Source organism: Trichoderma camerunense, assembly GCF_050948025.1.
Source record: "Trichoderma camerunense strain CBS 138272 chromosome Unknown V8C40scaffold_2, whole genome shotgun sequence".
In the NCBI taxonomy this organism is placed as follows: Eukaryota; Fungi; Ascomycota; class Sordariomycetes; order Hypocreales; family Hypocreaceae; genus Trichoderma; species Trichoderma camerunense.
The window spans coordinates 2,971,559-2,987,249 of record NW_028145368.1 but is presented as its reverse complement, the minus strand read 5'-3'; the positions used below and the strand labels follow the sequence as shown (position 1 = coordinate 2,987,249).

General features: G+C 51.9%; 7 protein-coding genes and 1 non-coding gene across 8 annotated transcripts; 3 read left to right on the top strand and 5 right to left on the bottom strand.

The window, feature by feature from the left end:
• Window positions 1–541: 541 nt before the first annotated feature.
• Window positions 542–1,841, top strand: V8C40DRAFT_234272 (hydroxymethylbilane synthase). Its single transcript, XM_083213577.1, has one exon. It carries the CDS (start codon window positions 606–608, stop codon window positions 1,629–1,631), a length of 1,026 nt encoding a protein of 341 aa, XP_083078409.1. The 5' UTR covers window positions 542–605; the 3' UTR covers window positions 1,632–1,841.
• On the bottom strand, window positions 1,563–3,142 carry V8C40DRAFT_234270 (glycine cleavage H-protein-domain-containing protein). Its single transcript, XM_083213576.1, has 2 exons — window positions 2,655–3,142; window positions 1,563–2,575 (listed from the first exon to the last, which is right to left on the bottom strand). Exons 1-2 carry the CDS (start codon window positions 2,773–2,775, stop codon window positions 2,181–2,183), a joined length of 516 nt encoding a protein of 171 aa, XP_083078408.1. The 5' UTR covers window positions 2,776–3,142; the 3' UTR covers window positions 1,563–2,180.
• A 427-nt stretch (window positions 3,143–3,569) lies between these two features.
• V8C40DRAFT_t33 lies at window positions 3,570–3,657 on the bottom strand. Its single transcript has one exon. It is a non-coding gene; the product is annotated as a tRNA-Tyr (tRNA).
• A 43-nt stretch (window positions 3,658–3,700) lies between these two features.
• V8C40DRAFT_105008 (bifunctional thymidylate/uridylate kinase) lies at window positions 3,701–5,288 on the bottom strand. Its single transcript, XM_083210717.1, has 3 exons — window positions 4,798–5,288; window positions 4,567–4,675; window positions 3,701–4,490 (listed from the first exon to the last, which is right to left on the bottom strand). The coding sequence occupies exons 1-3, from the start codon at window positions 5,009–5,011 to the stop codon at window positions 4,007–4,009; spliced, it is 807 nt and encodes a 268-aa protein (XP_083078407.1). The 5' UTR covers window positions 5,012–5,288; the 3' UTR covers window positions 3,701–4,006.
• A 137-nt stretch (window positions 5,289–5,425) lies between these two features.
• Window positions 5,426–7,494, bottom strand: V8C40DRAFT_234267 (uncharacterized protein). Its single transcript, XM_083213575.1, has 2 exons — window positions 6,968–7,494; window positions 5,426–6,907 (listed from the first exon to the last, which is right to left on the bottom strand). The coding sequence occupies exons 1-2, from the start codon at window positions 7,050–7,052 to the stop codon at window positions 5,829–5,831; spliced, it is 1,164 nt and encodes a 387-aa protein (XP_083078406.1). The 5' UTR covers window positions 7,053–7,494; the 3' UTR covers window positions 5,426–5,828.
• Window positions 7,495–9,395: 1,901 nt separating this feature from the next.
• Window positions 9,396–10,851, bottom strand: V8C40DRAFT_282761 (uncharacterized protein; the record flags this gene model as incomplete). The annotated part of the gene is made up of 2 exons (XM_083221838.1): window positions 10,030–10,851; window positions 9,396–9,949 (listed from the first exon to the last, which is right to left on the bottom strand). Exons 1-2 carry the CDS (start codon window positions 10,457–10,459, stop codon window positions 9,396–9,398), a joined length of 984 nt encoding a protein of 327 aa, XP_083078405.1. The 5' UTR covers window positions 10,460–10,851.
• V8C40DRAFT_104993 (tautomerase family protein) lies at window positions 10,852–11,691 on the top strand. The gene has a single exon (XM_083210716.1). It carries the CDS (start codon window positions 11,231–11,233, stop codon window positions 11,666–11,668), a length of 438 nt encoding a protein of 145 aa, XP_083078404.1. The 5' UTR covers window positions 10,852–11,230; the 3' UTR covers window positions 11,669–11,691.
• Window positions 11,692–13,601: 1,910 nt separating this feature from the next.
• On the top strand, window positions 13,602–15,667 carry V8C40DRAFT_234264 (HET domain-containing protein). Its single transcript, XM_083213574.1, has one exon. It carries the CDS (start codon window positions 13,777–13,779, stop codon window positions 15,469–15,471), a length of 1,695 nt encoding a protein of 564 aa, XP_083078403.1. The 5' UTR covers window positions 13,602–13,776; the 3' UTR covers window positions 15,472–15,667.
• The last annotated feature ends 24 nt before the right edge of the window (window positions 15,668–15,691 follow it).

Here is a 15,691-nt window from a genome sequence, read left to right as displayed (position 1 = left end):
ACCACAGCTCGGCTCTTTTGTCCTTTCCATTCTATTTTCATCCCTTCATTCATCACAACACGCCATTTGTTGAGAACAAACATTCAACTATTGCGTAATGATCCTCTTATGGATTGTGAAACTCGTGGTGATGAGCAAACCATCTCATAGCTTCAGGTAATAGTGCTGTCAAGCCGGGAATTATTGCATCTATACAGGTAGCATAGAAGATCTGCGTTGACTATGGTATTTTGAAATAGAGAGACGTTACACTTGTACTATAGTGATGTAAGAATAGAAACGGACAGGCAATCCACCAATATGAAGTAATAGCCTCTATCGCAAACAATTGATCCATCTACTGAAGTATATAGCTGGTGCTATGTTTCGTCAATGCTTGGAACCTGTGTATATGAACTTACCCTGCATTATACAGTAATTGTGTACAATTCGTACTGTATGTACTGCGAAACACACACCATTCACACAGTATCAATGCCCCGCCAAAACTGCTGACTACCCCTCCACCGGCATTCGGAAGTTTCCAACTCTTCTCGAACCACACCATTCTCCAGAAAATCTCCGTCATCACCATCCTCAAGCAAAGCAAAAGTTCCCTCCCAAAAATGGCCGACGAACAACCACCAGCCCTCGCACAGGGTCCCACGACCATCAGGGTCGGCACGCGAAACTCGCCTCTGGCCCTGGCCCAGGCAGACATTGTCGTAGCGGCGCTTCAATCCGTGCTGCCGGCGTATTCGTTCCCCATCTCCGGCATGACGACGACGGGCGATCGCGACCAGATCACTGCGCTGTACAACTTTGGCGGCAAGGGGCTTTGGACGACGCAGCTGGAGGACAGGCTCGAGGCAAACGAGCTCGACATCATCGTCCACTCGCTAAAGGACATGCCCACGACGCTGCCGGAGGGCCTTGTGCTGGGCTGCGTCACCAAGCGAGAGGACCCTCGAGACACGCTGGTGCTGAAGAAGGAGCTCGTCGACAAGCACGGCTGGAAGACGCTCGCCGACCTGCCCGAGGGAAGCATCATTGGCACCAGCAGCGTGCGGAGAATCGCCCAGCTCGCCCGACGATACCCTTCCCTCAAGTTCAAGGACCACCGCGGCAACATCCAGACCCGGTTGAGGAAGCTGGAGGAGGACCCGGAGCTCACGGGCATCATCCTGGCGGCGGCCGGCCTGCAGCGCATGCAGCTGGACGCTCACATCTCACAGTTCCTCGAGTCGGACAACGGCGGCATCCTGCACGCTGTCGGACAGGGCGCGCTGGGCATCGAGTGCCGAGCCGGCGACGACAAGGTGCTGGCCGCGCTCAAGATGATCGAGGACAAGAACGCCCGTCTGGCAACCGTAGCCGAGAGGAGCCTGATGCGAGCCCTCGAGGGCGGGTGCAGCGTTCCGATTGGCGTCGAGACCAAGTGGGTTGAACCGGGACAGCTGAGGCTACGGGCCACGGTCGTGTCGGTCCAGGGCACAGAGGGCGTCGATGGCGAGGCCGTCGAGCCCATCACCACGGCGGAGCAAGCCGACCAGTTTGGAGCAAAGATGGCCGCCGATCTGGTCAGCCGGGGCGCAAACAAGATCCTGGACGACATCAACAAGAACAAGCCGGCACCACCACCACCTCAATGATTGGAATGAATGAAATGAAGAATGAACTGCTGTACAACAACAACACGGGAAGGGGAAAACAAAAAGAGAGGAGAGGAAAACTGCATCGTCATAGCTCTTGATATTTGACGCCCGCTGAGAAGCCGGGCCTAGCAAACCAAAAATGTATACCCTCATCTGAATGTAAAAAAGGAAGATACCGTATGAGCCCACCCACTTTGTATGTTATATATGTTACCTATATGGTACACCAATTGCGACCAAGTTTCCCTAATGTTAAAAGAACCCAAAAAAACCATCCATTCACCCTCCTCCCCCTTGGTCAGGTTGAACTGTTTCTACGCCATGCAAAGAATTCCCACCCCCTCAATTTCAACGAAGAAAGATTTTAAAAAAGAAGAACAAGTAGTCTCTCTCTTTTTTCCCCTCTCATTTCCAAGAAAAAAACACCCCATTCTCCCCCACAATTCGAAGCCCATCGCCAAAAAAGAACCAAGCTTCGTCTAATCTTTTACCCGCCGCAACCACCCCAGCTGTTCCTTTCCTCTCATTCTCCCCAACCAAAATAATTTACTCGGCAGTAAACTCCTTGTACGCCTCAGCGTCCATCAGCTCATCAAACTGCTTCGCGCCCTCCTCGTCAACCTCGACCTTGACGATCCAGCCGCCGCCAGCGCTGTCGTCCTCGGGCACCTGGTTGATGGTCGCGGGCTTCTCCTCCAGCAGGGCGTTTGTGTGGGTGACCTTGCAGCGGATAGGGGCGTTGATGTCGCTGGCGCTCTTGACGGACTCGACGGCGCCGATGGAGTCGCCCTGGTCGGTCCATTCGCCCGCGGGGGGAAGCTCGACGTAGACGACGTCGCCCAGCTGCTCGGCGGCGTACTCGGAGACGCCGATGACGCCTGTCTTGCGGTCGGCGGAGAGGTCGATCCACTCATGGTCCTTTGTGTACTTGCGGGCAAGGCCTGAAGAAGAAATCAATATTAGCTATTTTTGTTGCTTTGCTTTACTCTAGATAGCTTTGAGGTAGAACGAGAAACGTACTCATGCGGGAGCTGGTGAAGCTCCTCACAGGCATCGACAGCCGAACCATCGGAGCGGCACGGGGCGCAAGGCGCATGGCCACAGGCCGGGCAACGCGCAGCGAGCAAGCAATTGAAGCCATTGTGTGATACTTGTAAAAAATAAATAACCGAAGCTGACGAATTGGGGCAAACAACAAGGAGTAGTAGGAGGAGAATGAATGAACGCAGAGAGAGAAGAGGAAGAAAGAAAAAAACTTGTATGACGCCGCCCCCGAGGGAAAACGCAATGGCCCGTTTTAGCTTATCGGAGCGCTAACACAGGCCCAAACTAACCCGGTGCTTTCCCTTCTTCCCCTCCAAAAAATGCCGGGGGAGCGAAAATCAGTACGAATTCTTTGATTCGGCTTAGTCATGTCGTGAAATCGCCGTATCAGAGCTTGAGAAAGGACCCGACCCGATGCAAGGCGCCGACACCCGGAGACGACTGCAAAATATTATCAACTGATTGATACCCCATAAGTAACAACACGGGTAGAACATCAGGGGACAGAAAGAGGGACACAAAAAAGAGGAACCAATCACGCGGTGTTTTTGCGGGTAGTGGATTGTATCGGGAAGTGCTAATTGGGTAATTATTACCATACGGGAATCTATGGGGTTGGTTGATTTTGATAGCGGGCTGGTACGATTTTTGGCGATGGGGCTTCGGCCTCTTTTTTGTGATTTTGCTGTGAGTGAGATTCGGGGTGGGTATTTTCATGTGGTTGACGTGTATGACAGGGCAAGGATATGAACAATGCAGTCATTCCTTCTGCAATTGAATCTCAAAAAACCAAAAAGAAGTAGAACAAGACTAAATAGTTGAAGGATATAATAGATTGCCGATTCATGAGAGTCTCAATCTAGAAGACAACGTTCAAAAAAAAAGTAACCATCTCCGGGGACGGAATCGAACCGCCGACTTTTCGATGAGATGTTATCCATTACAGTCGAACGCCATGAACCAACTAGACCACCCAGAGTTTTGATTGGCTGACGACGCAAGGTATTCTCCTTATCAAGGAGATGCATATCTGCAAAAGACGAGGATGAAGTTGTGTTGTTTGGTGACAAGGGGGCTTGCTTGGTATTGGGATGACTGAGTTCAATTGCTTGCTAGGTAGTTGTTGTTGTGCTGGTTGTTGATATAGAAGCTAGATAGTAATAAGTTTGGATGAGGCGTATCATATCTTTCGAACGTGGACATCTCGAGGATGGCAAATTGCTCTCCTCGACTGGACAAAACACACACACACACACAAAAGGGAATGCCGGCCAGCATCATCACCGTGGTCCCCATGTCACATCACATCTCATCCCACATCCATCCCATCACAACGCAGTCCTCACCACCTTGCCCATCTCACCCGCCTCCACCCTATCAACCCTGGCCCTCACCTTCCTCCAGATAGCCTCACTCACTTCCTCCACCGCCCTACTCGCATCCACCACCACAATGTCCTCCTCATCCTGCCTCCACGACGCGCCCTCAATGCCCCCCAGCTGCTGCAGCAAGTCCTGCCCCTTGATGTCCTTCCCGCCCATGCTCAGCGCCCAAAACAGCTCCCGCACCGTCCGCTGCATCTCCTCCTTCTCGTACTTCTCGCTGCCCCAGCCGCCCCGCGCCCTCGCGGCCTCTTCGTCCAGGTCCAGGAACAGCACCACGTCTGGCCGCGGCAGCCCGGTGTCCGGGGCGCGGGCCCAGGAGAGTGTGAGGTGCGGGTTCTTTTTGGCGGCTGAGTAGACGATGCCGGAGTGGTAGAAGCGGTCCGACACGACGGTGATGCCGGCGGCGAGGTAGGCCCGGATTTGCTGGCTGTTGATATGTCAAAATGTCGTTTGTCTTAGCGTTTCATCACACTATACGGTAAGTAGAGGTGAGAACAACTTACGCAGCTTCCCACCGGTTGGCACTAAACAGCAGATGAATCGCATGGTCACTCATATCGACATGGCTCTTCAAATAGCCATCAATCATCTGCCCAACCGGCGTCGTTCTATCTGCACCCAGCAAGAAAAACCCATCAGCCTCATTAACATCATGTCATGCCATGTCATCTCACCAAAACTCGCAAAAATCTTCATTCAATAAAACAAAAAAAAAAAGAACTCAAAAAACTCACCCGGAAATCTCATCACCTTGACCGGCCTCCCCTCCTCCACAAACCTCTGCTCCAACAACTTCACCTGCGTCGTCTTGCCGCTCCGGTCCAGGCCCTCGAGCACAATGAAGGCGCCCCTCATCTTGGTCTCGGTGCTGTCATCGCCCGCTGCCGCTGGCGCGGGGGACGAAGTGCCGGCGACTGCAGCGGCGGCGAGGTCGTGGATCGAAGACATTGTTCAAAGCTTCTTCTTATGCCTTATTGATGTCAATATGCTGTTGTTGGAATTGGGGACTGAGATTGTGTGTGTTGGTGTTGAATTGATCAATTCAGTCATTCAACTGCGGGCAGAAAGGCTTGAGGAGTCAAAAGGTGCACCGCGTCTGTGCTGCATGAGCTTTCATCATCAATGGCATGATAAGATTGGGCGCCCGCACTGTAAGAATTTTGTGGCTGAAAATGGGCGTGGCGGGCGATCAACACAGCGCTTGACCACCGCTAGCCTAACAGCTATAGCTTCCAATTCCTTGATCGGTACGGCAAAGTCATGCACAACTCGTTAGGTTGGGCTCTCACTGCAACGGTTGGGCTCAAGCACATGAAGTCTCATTCACGGGCACTTTACTTCACGCGGACAAAGATTAAGGCACCGAGACTGTCTGTAGCATTCAAACAATACGATTAAATGTGCACGATACTCTTGTACTCTGGTAGGCTCTACTAACTCGTACAGTCGCAAACCGGCGCATCAAGCAACAACTCCTGGTATAACCATTCCGTACCAAACCGAACCGGAAACGCCGCCCAGTCCGGGAAAAAGCAAAACTGATGCGCCAAGCCACGACCTTTTTCACAGGGAGAATAAAAGGAAAGGAAGAAGAGAAGAAAAATAAGAGACAAAACAAGACAAGACACAGGGTAACAGGCCGAACCAAAACAATAACAAAACGCAAACAACACAAATGCTCAAGGCTCGCTCTTCATCCGACATACAAAAACGTACACTCATTCCCTCGTTTATAATCCGGTTGCCATCGATTGGGGCCGCTGATTTACGGGCTCCCAACGACGCTTTCAGCTTCATCTTTGGCGCTGCTGCTTTCCCAGAGCTCAAAGCTTTCGCCTGTGCCTTCTATGGGCTGCAGAACAGCGGCCTTGGATGATGTGCCGTCGGATCTTGAAATGAGAGCGTCAATGTCTTCATGAATCTCCAGCTCGTCCTCTTCCTCTTCCTCTTCCGGCTCCTCGGGAATGTTGGAGGGAATGTTTGAGATAGTGGCGATGGGGGCTTCTGGCTCCTCGTCCTCGTGGATGAGAATCACCGATGTCTCGTCACAGCCCTCGGCATAGAAATCCGCTGCATTCATCTCACCTAGCGCAACTCGCTGCTTCTCAACAATCATCTCATCACCCTTGGGCGACGGGCTAGCACGCTGGGCTGAAGTCTGAGAGACGTCGTCTGCAGGAGGAATGTTCTCCTTGTCACGTCCCTCGGCACCATCTCGCTTTGCGCGCTGCTCCGTCTCCTCATCAGATGAGATGTCGAGTGTGCAGGTGCTGTGCTGTAAAAGGTTGGTCATCTCCTGCTCAGGGGTATCTTCGTGAATGTCAAAGAACCAGCTGGCCTTGGAGTCAGGCTCAAGCAGGCTGGAGGCGACGGGCTTCTTGACGGATGGCCGAGGAGTGTAGCCCGCAATGGTGCCCTTCAGGGCTGCATCGAGAGAGAATGGAGCGGAAGAGCCACCGAGGTGGAATGATGGGGGGTCCAGGCGAGTGGCGCGACGCCGTCCCGACAGAAGTCTAGAGCGCTTGCCCTGAGTTGGCGAGCGGCCCGCGGGAGCTACCGGGCAGGACTTGGGCGTGTTGTCGACACTGGCCTTGCCCAGATTGGACTTTGGGTTGAGAATGCGACGAGGCGTGGAAGAGGCCTTGTTCTGGTTGGCGAGAGATCGTGCACCGGCGACGGGAGTGCTGATCTTGGGAGTGAGGAAGTAGTTGGAGGGCTTGAGGCTCTCCTTGGCAGGGGTGCCCGAGCTTACACCCTTGGAGCGTTTTCCAAAGAGCAGGGGGTCGACATTTTCACAGTTATCAATCTCGAGAAACTCTGCTTTCCGCTTGGGAGAAACGTTGGCTGCGGCAAAATTAGTCCCTGCTTGTTCTTCTTTCCTCTTGGGTAAGATATAAAGCATACCGTTTTGTCTGTTCTTCAGGCTTGTTAGGGACTGTAGACGAGCTCCGTCAAGGGGAGCAAAGGGCTGGCGAGTGACGGCGGCCATTGCTCCAGAGGGATTTAATCGAATGACTGAATCGATGCGATGCGATGCGGTACAAATGCAGGAGTGATTGATGCGATGCGATGCGATGCGACAAGTTGCCGTGGTTCCACTTTGATTGAATACTTTGGTGGGGAGATGAAGAAACGATGTGGTTGATTGATGATGGCAGTTGGTTCACCGAAGGACGCAGGGAGCAAGCGGTCAGTCAATTTTGGGTCTGGAATTAATGGTAGAGTGCGGCCTTCATCATCTTTTTTTGCCACTGCGATGATTTGCTTTGCTTTGGTATCAAATGATTTTTGCGTTCTCTCGAGTTTGGCGAGGATTCACTAACGAACGTGGTGTGAGAGAGAGCGAGGCGAATAACAAAAGCAAATGGGAAGAGATGGGAGGGGAGAAGAGCGCGAGGCCCAAGTGGGACAGAGGGAGTACTAATAAACACTGAAGAAGCGCGATGTGGACGTGAGAAGGGCGATGCGGCCAGAGGGCGGCCGGTACATGTCTCGAGGCGTCTGGGCGGGCGGCCCTGGAGTACCTGCTACTCTTGCTACTCAAAGGGCTACTTGAGGGGTACCTTTACCCTCTAACACTACTGGGTGCTAAAGGTGGTGCTAGTGCTGCTAAAGCTCAGTGGTTGCTCGCAAGACACGGCCAAACGGGGGCCTAGCGTTCCAGCCTAGCAGAAGGGTGGCAGAGGGTGGCAGAGGGCGGCAGATGTAGCGGACGGCTCACAAGATGGTCACAGATACAAAGAGGTCCGTGCGCAAATTGGCAAGAGGGAGGTACCGTCGCGACGCGCCTCACCGACGATTCGCTTAAGTTTAATGGGATTTCAGATTTTGTGTGGGCTTTTCTCGAATGTGGGGTTGGGGGAGAGGGTGAGAATGAAGCTGGGAACTGGAGGGAGCTGAGCGAAGGGGATTTACAGCAGGGGGGTTGAACGAGGCTCTGCTATTAAATTTGATGCCTTTGATTTGATGCCAGAGACAGAGGGGATGGCATGGGATGGGATGGGATGGGATGGGATGGGATGGGATGGGATGGGATGGGAGGGAAGAGCATCGAGACATGAAGAGGGAAGGGCAGGGCAGATCTCGTTCGTCCAGATTTCGCCCCCCAAGACAATAAAAGCGAGCCGGCGAGACACACGGGCGGCTGGCCATGCATCTTGTACATCTTCGTGCATCTTGTACGGAGTAGTAACTTGACGCGTCTGCCGGGACGGGTAAAGTGCTTTGCCACGATTGGCGGGCGGGAGGCCAATGGACGCGTGGGGATGCGTGAGAGCCAGGGATGCGCCTTGGATGCGCGACAGGGGGAGGTTGCGAGCTGTGCGTGATGGTGCATTGCATGATGCGCTAGAGGAGACGCGCGAAGCACGCGCGTGGAGGCCGGGATTGTACAAGTGTCTATATTTATTTGCACAAGGAAGCTGAAGCGAAGCGAAGACGAATTGGGGGTCATCATCTCTTACACGGAGTGATGATGACTGACTGATGGAGATTGATGGTGATTGATAAGAGTTGAGGATATATCATGGAGCTGTTCAGTGTAGATACCTAGATGCAAGCAAACCTCAACTCTTCCACCTTCAAGGCACCCTCTTGCAAGGCACTTTACACGCCACCCGCTCAGCCACTTTAATTGATGTAGAGAACAGAAAAAACCGCCTTGCATGACGTGCTGCTACCAAAATCCCTCCTGGGCATCTCCCTGTACATTTCAACGACCAGGGCCTTCGGCTTGCCCCGAAATCTCGCAGGCCCGCTCCAATCAACGCGTCCAGCCGCTGCCGAATCTCGTCACTCCACTCGTCATTCAGCCATCATCCAACATCCAGCTCCAGCCCTTTTTATCAAACCTGCATCCGACTATTGCATATTAACCAACTAGAGTACCACTGCATGTACTGCATTTCGACATCCAATACTCATAAGTCGCACCAGGCGCCACCGCCGACTCCCATTGGCTACTGCTACTCCTTCTTAGCGCTCGCTCGCATCTTCTTCGCTGTCTCTTCTTCTTGTCTTGGCCTTGTCTTGGTCTGTCTTACTATTGATTGCCTGCATTTTCACCAACCCACAAATCAATTGGACCGGCTCTGTCTCACCAATTAGCGGCCGGAAGACGAGCAAAGGCTAGATGGGCTGCAATTCAACTCGAGTTTCAGTTTCAGCTATCTGCACGTCTAATCGAATCTATCCCTTCTTCCCCATCGAGTCTGAGCACATAGTTGTCTCGACTCTCCCCAAGCTCAATCTCCCTTTTATCTACCAGTCCCTATCCTTGAATTCATGAATCCAATGCCAATTACAGTACTGTACAAGCTTCACATGCAGGCACTTAGTTGCCCTTCTGTAGCGCCAGCTGTTGGTCAATCAGCCCGCTGAGCGTCTCCCACAATGGCCGCCACTTCATTCCGAGCACATCATTATCAACCCTAAAGGGAACCGGGCCGTCCTCCACCAGCTTCGTGTCCAGCTCGGGATATGTGCTCCTTGCCCACGCGGCAATGTCCTTCCATGTCGTTGGTGCGCCTGAGGCAACCAGCTCAATGCCATCTGGCACGTCCGACTGGGCGGCCTTGATGGTCAGGTCGGCAACATCGCGCACGTCAACAATCACCGATGGGAAGAGGGGTGCCGGAGACTGTAGCGACTTCCAGAACCAGGCATTGATGCCGTCGATATCGCCAGCCGTCTTGCGAATCTGGCTGTGGCCAAGCACAAAGGTCGGGTGGACCGTGGCCAGCTTAAAGGCCGGCTTGTGCTCCTTGACCCAGTCCTGCGAGGTCTGATGGGCCAGAATCTTGGAGGCCACGTACATTGTGCCGTGGTCACCCTTGCCGTCAGGGAACATTTGCTCAATGTTAAGCTCGTGCCTTTTGCCAGTGTTTGCTGCTGCTGTGTCAGTTGAATGCTTCAACCCCTAGGCCAACCTCTCGGCCCTATATGTAGGAAGGTGGATCTGTACTCACCTGGGACAAAAGTGTCCGTGTTGAAAAAGAGGTCGGGAGGGCCAATGCTCAGGATCGATGCCATAATGACCACCTTCTTGATGCTGGGGATCTTTCTGGCAGACTCTAGCACAGAGAGCGTTCCCCGCACAGCTGGATCGAGATAGTCCTTGTGCAGGTCGGCTCCCTTTCCGGGCATGGGCGATGCAATGTGGAAGACGACCTCGACATTATCTAGAGCATCGTCGAATGCCTGAGGCTTGGAAATGTCTGGCACCACGACAAACTCAATCTTTGAGACATTGTCGCGGAAGATCTCCTTGAGGTTCTCAATCTGCTCAGCCTTTCGCACGCTCAGGCGCACATTGTACCCTTCGCGAAGAGCCGATGTAACGACCTGCGAGCCAATGAAGCCCGTCGCACCCGTGATGAAGGCAAGCTTTGAAGACATGTTGAACACTTGATGAATTGTGGATTTGGTGATGACTTGCTGCTGAATTGCTAACTGTGCCTTTTCTACTCTGATTGGATTTATCAACGACACTTATGCTGTCTATATATATTTCATCATCTACAGGCACAGTCGTCGACTAAACAAACGTTGAAGCCATGTTCAGCTCATGATGTTCAGTAATCACGCTGGTCATCGAACTGAGACGAGCTGTTGTGAGGCAGGTTTGTCCGTCCAAAGGCAGGTCTGTCCGTCCAGACGCCGGTTTGTCAGCCGCTGCACGATGAGCAATCAAGGAACAACATCTCCACGACCGTCCAGCAATTAGCTCAGCGCCTCCGACTCGCCTTGAACTGTTGGAGTTAACCCCACTTATCCCCGGGTCCGGGGCTCCAGCCGGCGAATCCGGGCGGACGGTGTGATTATAATTCCTATCCACAAGCGCCGTATTACTCGACGCCACTGCAGAGGGATTACCGCTTCGAGGAGATTTCTGGCATCTTTGGTGATTTGTCTCGTTTTCCCAAATTAGAAGTTTTTGGGTGTTCGTAGTATCAGACGACGTGGACGGTCGCTCACTTGCTCAAGATGGATGCAGCTATGCCTCTTCTCATGCCATTCTCTCATTAATCCGGATGGCTTCTTTGACACTTAAAAAGCACCTCGAAGCCCTGTAAAATGCACTTCTCTCACATCTCTTCATCAATCACTCCTTAAACCAGGATTATTACATTCTTCTCCAAGCAGCATCTACGAGATACCACCGCAATCATGCCCCACTGGCTCGTCTACCACCCTCCCAACACCTACACCGACGACTCATCCAAAGATGTCCTCGTCAAAGCCATAACAGACTTCTACATCGGCGTCGGCATGCCCGCCTTTTACGTCGTCGTAAACTTCATCAAAGTCGCCCATGAAGATTTCTACGTCGGCGGCGTCCGGCGCGGTCCCAATGACAAACCTTTTATCCGCTTCACCATCAACCACGTTGCGCACAACTACCCCGACGACGATAAAGTTAGGCGCGAGGCCGGCGATGTGTTTAACCGGCTTTTGACGCCGTTGATGAAGGATAAATATGATTGGGAGTTTCACATTTCGGAGACGGATAGGAGGCTTTGGAAAACGAATGAGTTTACGCCGCCGGAGGCTGGGAGTGAGGGTTTGAAGCTCTGGGTTAAGGAGAATCGCCCGGTTCCTTATTAATAGCGTGTAGCCCTCTGATAGACTCTATGTAGCAATGCTGTGTATTTCTTTCTTTGTCTCATATCGTTTGCCGCTGTCATATCGTGCTTGAGAGCCAACCATTTCAACTGACACTCGCACTTGTACAAGACACCATCGCCTACATACGAACGAACCAGTTGCACCTCGACTTCAATTGTTGCCATATATAGCAAATGCTTCGCTCCACAATATCTTACATACAAGCCGCCCCCAAAATCCAATCCAGTCCACAAACGCGCCTGGCCTTGTCAACGGGCCGCTTGCTTCTTCAAGTTTCGAAACCAACAAGCTAATAAGCTAGGCTGGGCGACCGAGACATACCAAGCCAAACTACGTAACACACTCCGACTCTGGGCATTACAAAGGCTGCCACACCTTTTTTTTCTGTAGCGGGAGGGGGGCTAGTCTAGTGGGTGTGCGAGATGCCTAATGCGGATGGATGTCTTGGGTGATGCGAGCTGAAGAAAGAATACGTAGATTTGGTCGGAGGTTATTACTTGGATTTTTAGAGGTGAGTGATTTAATCCTGAGATTAGAAGAATAATTCGTGAGGATAGGTTTTTTTGTAGGCGCTCGTATTAAGGTGAGGCGTATTTGATGGTAAATTTCTGGAGGCATTGGATGTGTGAGCGGGGGCTGGAATTCGGTGGGTTGGAAATGTAGGGGCTTATGAGAATATGTCATATGTTTAGTATTCGCATGGGATGAATGCATACTCTGCTTAAAACATACTAATAGTAATCGAATATCTATCTTAATCATACGACGAAGTCAAGCCTTAACCCAACTACGAATGAGCCAAGTTGTCGCATGGACGTGCGATAGATGCTTGCACATTTACATGATGCGCATTACATGTCCGCTATAAGACGGCCTTTATCGACTGCCACCATACAATGATGCTGTCTTATAACATTGCCTTTACGTTCACGCTTCTTAATATTAATTATACCATCGGCGTGGTTTGTGTGTTGCTCAAGAAGTAATGAATCGGGCTTTAGCCTTGTCCAGGGGCGGACTTTAAGCATGCAGCTGGTCCACCATGCAGAGCCTCAATATTGTCGTGAGAATCCCCGACTGGTTGTAGGACAATTACTCATTTACACTCCATCATTGGCTACCTATACGACCTATGTAGTCATCTTATGTCCATACATATCGAGATACTTTTCTTCTAATCGTAAGCTATGAAGCATTACTCATCGCCCGATTGGAGGATGAAGTAATACAGATTTGTATGGCACTCACCACTTTGACTACCTCGCCATATTGCAATGCATTTACGTATCCTTTCTTTCGTAGTTATCGAACAATGCCAACATTCAACGGTCTCTAGCTGCTATTAGTTGTCAATACTTTGATTCATCTCTATGTAAGCTAAACTAAGTCTGACTGACGGCCACCTGTAAGGGTCACTGGACTCACAAATACGATTGATGTGTATCCGTAAAATAGATGCTCTAGCTAGGGGCTTGACTTTTTGACCAAGAGATCAAGGGTAATTGTAAGACGATAGACAGGCCTCTCAACAAGGATGAGATTTTGCACCAATTATGAATTTGAGTCAAAAGAGCCGCACAATCGCAGAACTCAGCTGCACACCACGCCCCGGCAATCACGTCCCCATTGAACCACTCAACTACCGACCTTCTCACAATAATAGCCATTGTTCACAACAACTTCAACATACTTGACAATCCCAATGCACTCATCTGTTCACACAGCATCACCATACCAGGGTCCCACCATGAAAAAGAGCATACAATATGCTTAGCGGCAGACTAAAATCCCATGTTCCCCAGCTCTGAGCAATCACACGACAAAGCCTTCTATTTTTGCACCACGCTGTCACATAAGAAACGCTCATCGCTTCCTTGTCCTGGCTAACTAATTTCGAGGTGCTTATGTATATCTGACAACGCTCAATTCCTGCAATGGCAACCAACCTGTTTTATATCAGCGGGGCATCTCCCACGCAACAATGTTTACACCGATTTTTCAAACGTAGTTAACTGTAAACTCCAAAAAGAGAGAATGGGATAGAAGAGAGCCACAAAAGAATACCATCAAATCAATCTCACGCAATTATGGCGAAGAAGGTCTCCTGGCACGACCAACTCCTCCCCGCCATCAACTCCCTCAAATCAGAAATCCGCACTCTCCAAATCAAGCCCGGCCCCCCAGACTCCCCCCTACGCTGCAAATTCCATGTAACTCCACTCGACGACCTCGACTTCCCCTACGAAGCCCTCTCCTACGCCTGGGGAAACGACAGCCCCAATACCTATGAAGACATCTTCTTCGGAGACAACAATGTCGGAGTCACGCCCTCACTAGCCGATGCCCTCCGGCGACTACGGCTCCCCGATCAGCCAAGACACGTCTGGGCCGACGCCCTGTGCATCAACCAGACGGACAATCTCGAAAAGTCGCTGCAAGTCTCCATGATGGGCCGCATATACAACAAGTGCAAGCAAGGCGCCATCTGGCTCGGCTCCCTAGGCGACATTTCCCACACCGACGCCCAAGCAGCCCTCGACACCCTCTCCTGGATCGCAGGCGACCAAGATCCTCCCCCCTGGCTAGACGACGAACAGAAAAGAATCACCGCTGCATCTGCCTTGAAGACCGTCCTCACCGTATCCTGGTGGAGCCGCATCTGGACCGTCCAGGAAGCAATCCTCCCCCCAACAGCCACCATCTACTGGGGCCCCTGCGAAATCCCCTGGGCCATCCTGGACAAAGCCTCAGAGAGCTTCTTCAACGACACGGCTCCGGCAATCCACCATGAATTCTGGGACAACGGCTGCCTCTTCGACCTCCAAGGCTCCCTCCGCGGCCTCAGCGCCTCCCGCGAAGAAGAACTCTTCCAGCTCCTCTGGCGCTGGCGCTTCCGCTCCGCAACAGACCCCCGCGACAAAGTCTACGGCGTCCTCGGTTTCCGCCAAGACGTCTCTCTGCCCTCAGTCAAAATGTGCAACTACGAAGTCGACGTGCGCACGCTCTATCACACCGTCACAATCGACCTCATCGGTATGAGCACCGACCTGCAGCCCCTGATTGGCCGCGGTGGCGAAGGAACCGATATCCCAGGCCTTGCCTCATGGGCCGTCGACTGGAGCGGCGTCAAAGACGAGGCCAGACGCAGCAAGTGCAACTTCTGGGACCACCACCACTGGTGGCACTGGGGCGGCTTCGAAGCAGATCGCGGCATGTTCGGTGTCGGCGAGGGCCTCAGAGTCGAGGACAACAACACTGCGCTCCGCATCTGCGGCCTGAAGCTCAGCCGTGTAGCTCTGGTGGAAGAGGTTGCAGCTGACGAGGACATTCCTGGCGAGGACTCAGTCGCTTCCATCTTTCGCTCATACGGCAACCGATGGGGTAAACTCTTGTCAAGATATCACAAGCAGTTTCCAGACAAGCTCTCAGACGGCGGATTGACGGCCTTCCTGGGCCTCATCACAGGAAGTCTATCACCGGATGGATCCGACGACGAGGACAACCCCAACGAATGGGTAAATAAAATGGTTCGGTCACAGGCCATCTTCATCACTGAGGATGGACATATTGGGCTTGGCCCCCGAAATGTTAAGCCAGGTCAGGAACTCTGGATTATTGGCGGGTGCAGGGTGCCTGTCATTTTGAATGCTCTACCAAAAGCGTCTGATGAAGAGTCAGATCCGAGCTTGACCTTTCACAGCGAGTGTTTTGTGTATGGTGTCATGAAGGGAGAGGCTGTAGAGGGCCGAGAAGAAGAAGTGATTGAAATCTTGCTTCGCTGAAACTGCATATTGGATTAGCGTCAATAAAGGTTATGAGCTAATAGTAGTACAAAGGAGTTATTGATGGTTGAACCATGCTTTTACGGAACCATGTGCATATTTGGATAAAGATATTCTGTTATTAAGCTACTTGTAATTCTGTCAAGGTCGGATCAACGTTAGGATCACTGGGTATGAGAGTGTGTGTATATAGGCGAATAATCTTCCACCGAATTCACTT

Bases quoted from the DNA above. Each gene is read 5' to 3' on its own strand.
- V8C40DRAFT_234267 (XM_083213575.1), bottom strand. From the start codon at position 7,052: ATGGCCGCCGTCACTCGCCAGCCCTTTGCTCCCCTTGACGGAGCTCGT. The intron at 6,908-6,967 runs GTATGCTTTATA...ATTTTGCCGCAG, and splicing joins CCTGAAGAACAGACAAAACG to CCAACGTTTCTCCCAAGCGG.
- V8C40DRAFT_105008 (XM_083210717.1), bottom strand. From the start codon at position 5,011: ATGTCTTCGATCCACGACCTCGCCGCCGCTGCAGTCGCCGGCACTTCG. The intron at 4,676-4,797 runs GTGAGTTTTTTG...TGCTGGGTGCAG, and splicing joins CAAGGTGATGAGATTTCCGG to ATAGAACGACGCCGGTTGGG. The intron at 4,491-4,566 runs GTAAGTTGTTCT...ACATATCAACAG, and splicing joins GCCAACCGGTGGGAAGCTGC to CCAGCAAATCCGGGCCTACC.
- V8C40DRAFT_234272 (XM_083213577.1), top strand. From the start codon at position 606: ATGGCCGACGAACAACCACCAGCCCTCGCACAGGGTCCCACGACCATC.
- V8C40DRAFT_104993 (XM_083210716.1), top strand. From the start codon at position 11,231: ATGCCCCACTGGCTCGTCTACCACCCTCCCAACACCTACACCGACGAC.
- V8C40DRAFT_234270 (XM_083213576.1), bottom strand. From the start codon at position 2,775: ATGGCTTCAATTGCTTGCTCGCTGCGCGTTGCCCGGCCTGTGGCCATG. The intron at 2,576-2,654 runs GTACGTTTCTCG...TTTCTTCTTCAG, and splicing joins CTTCACCAGCTCCCGCATGA to GCCTTGCCCGCAAGTACACA.
- V8C40DRAFT_234264 (XM_083213574.1), top strand. From the start codon at position 13,777: ATGGCGAAGAAGGTCTCCTGGCACGACCAACTCCTCCCCGCCATCAAC.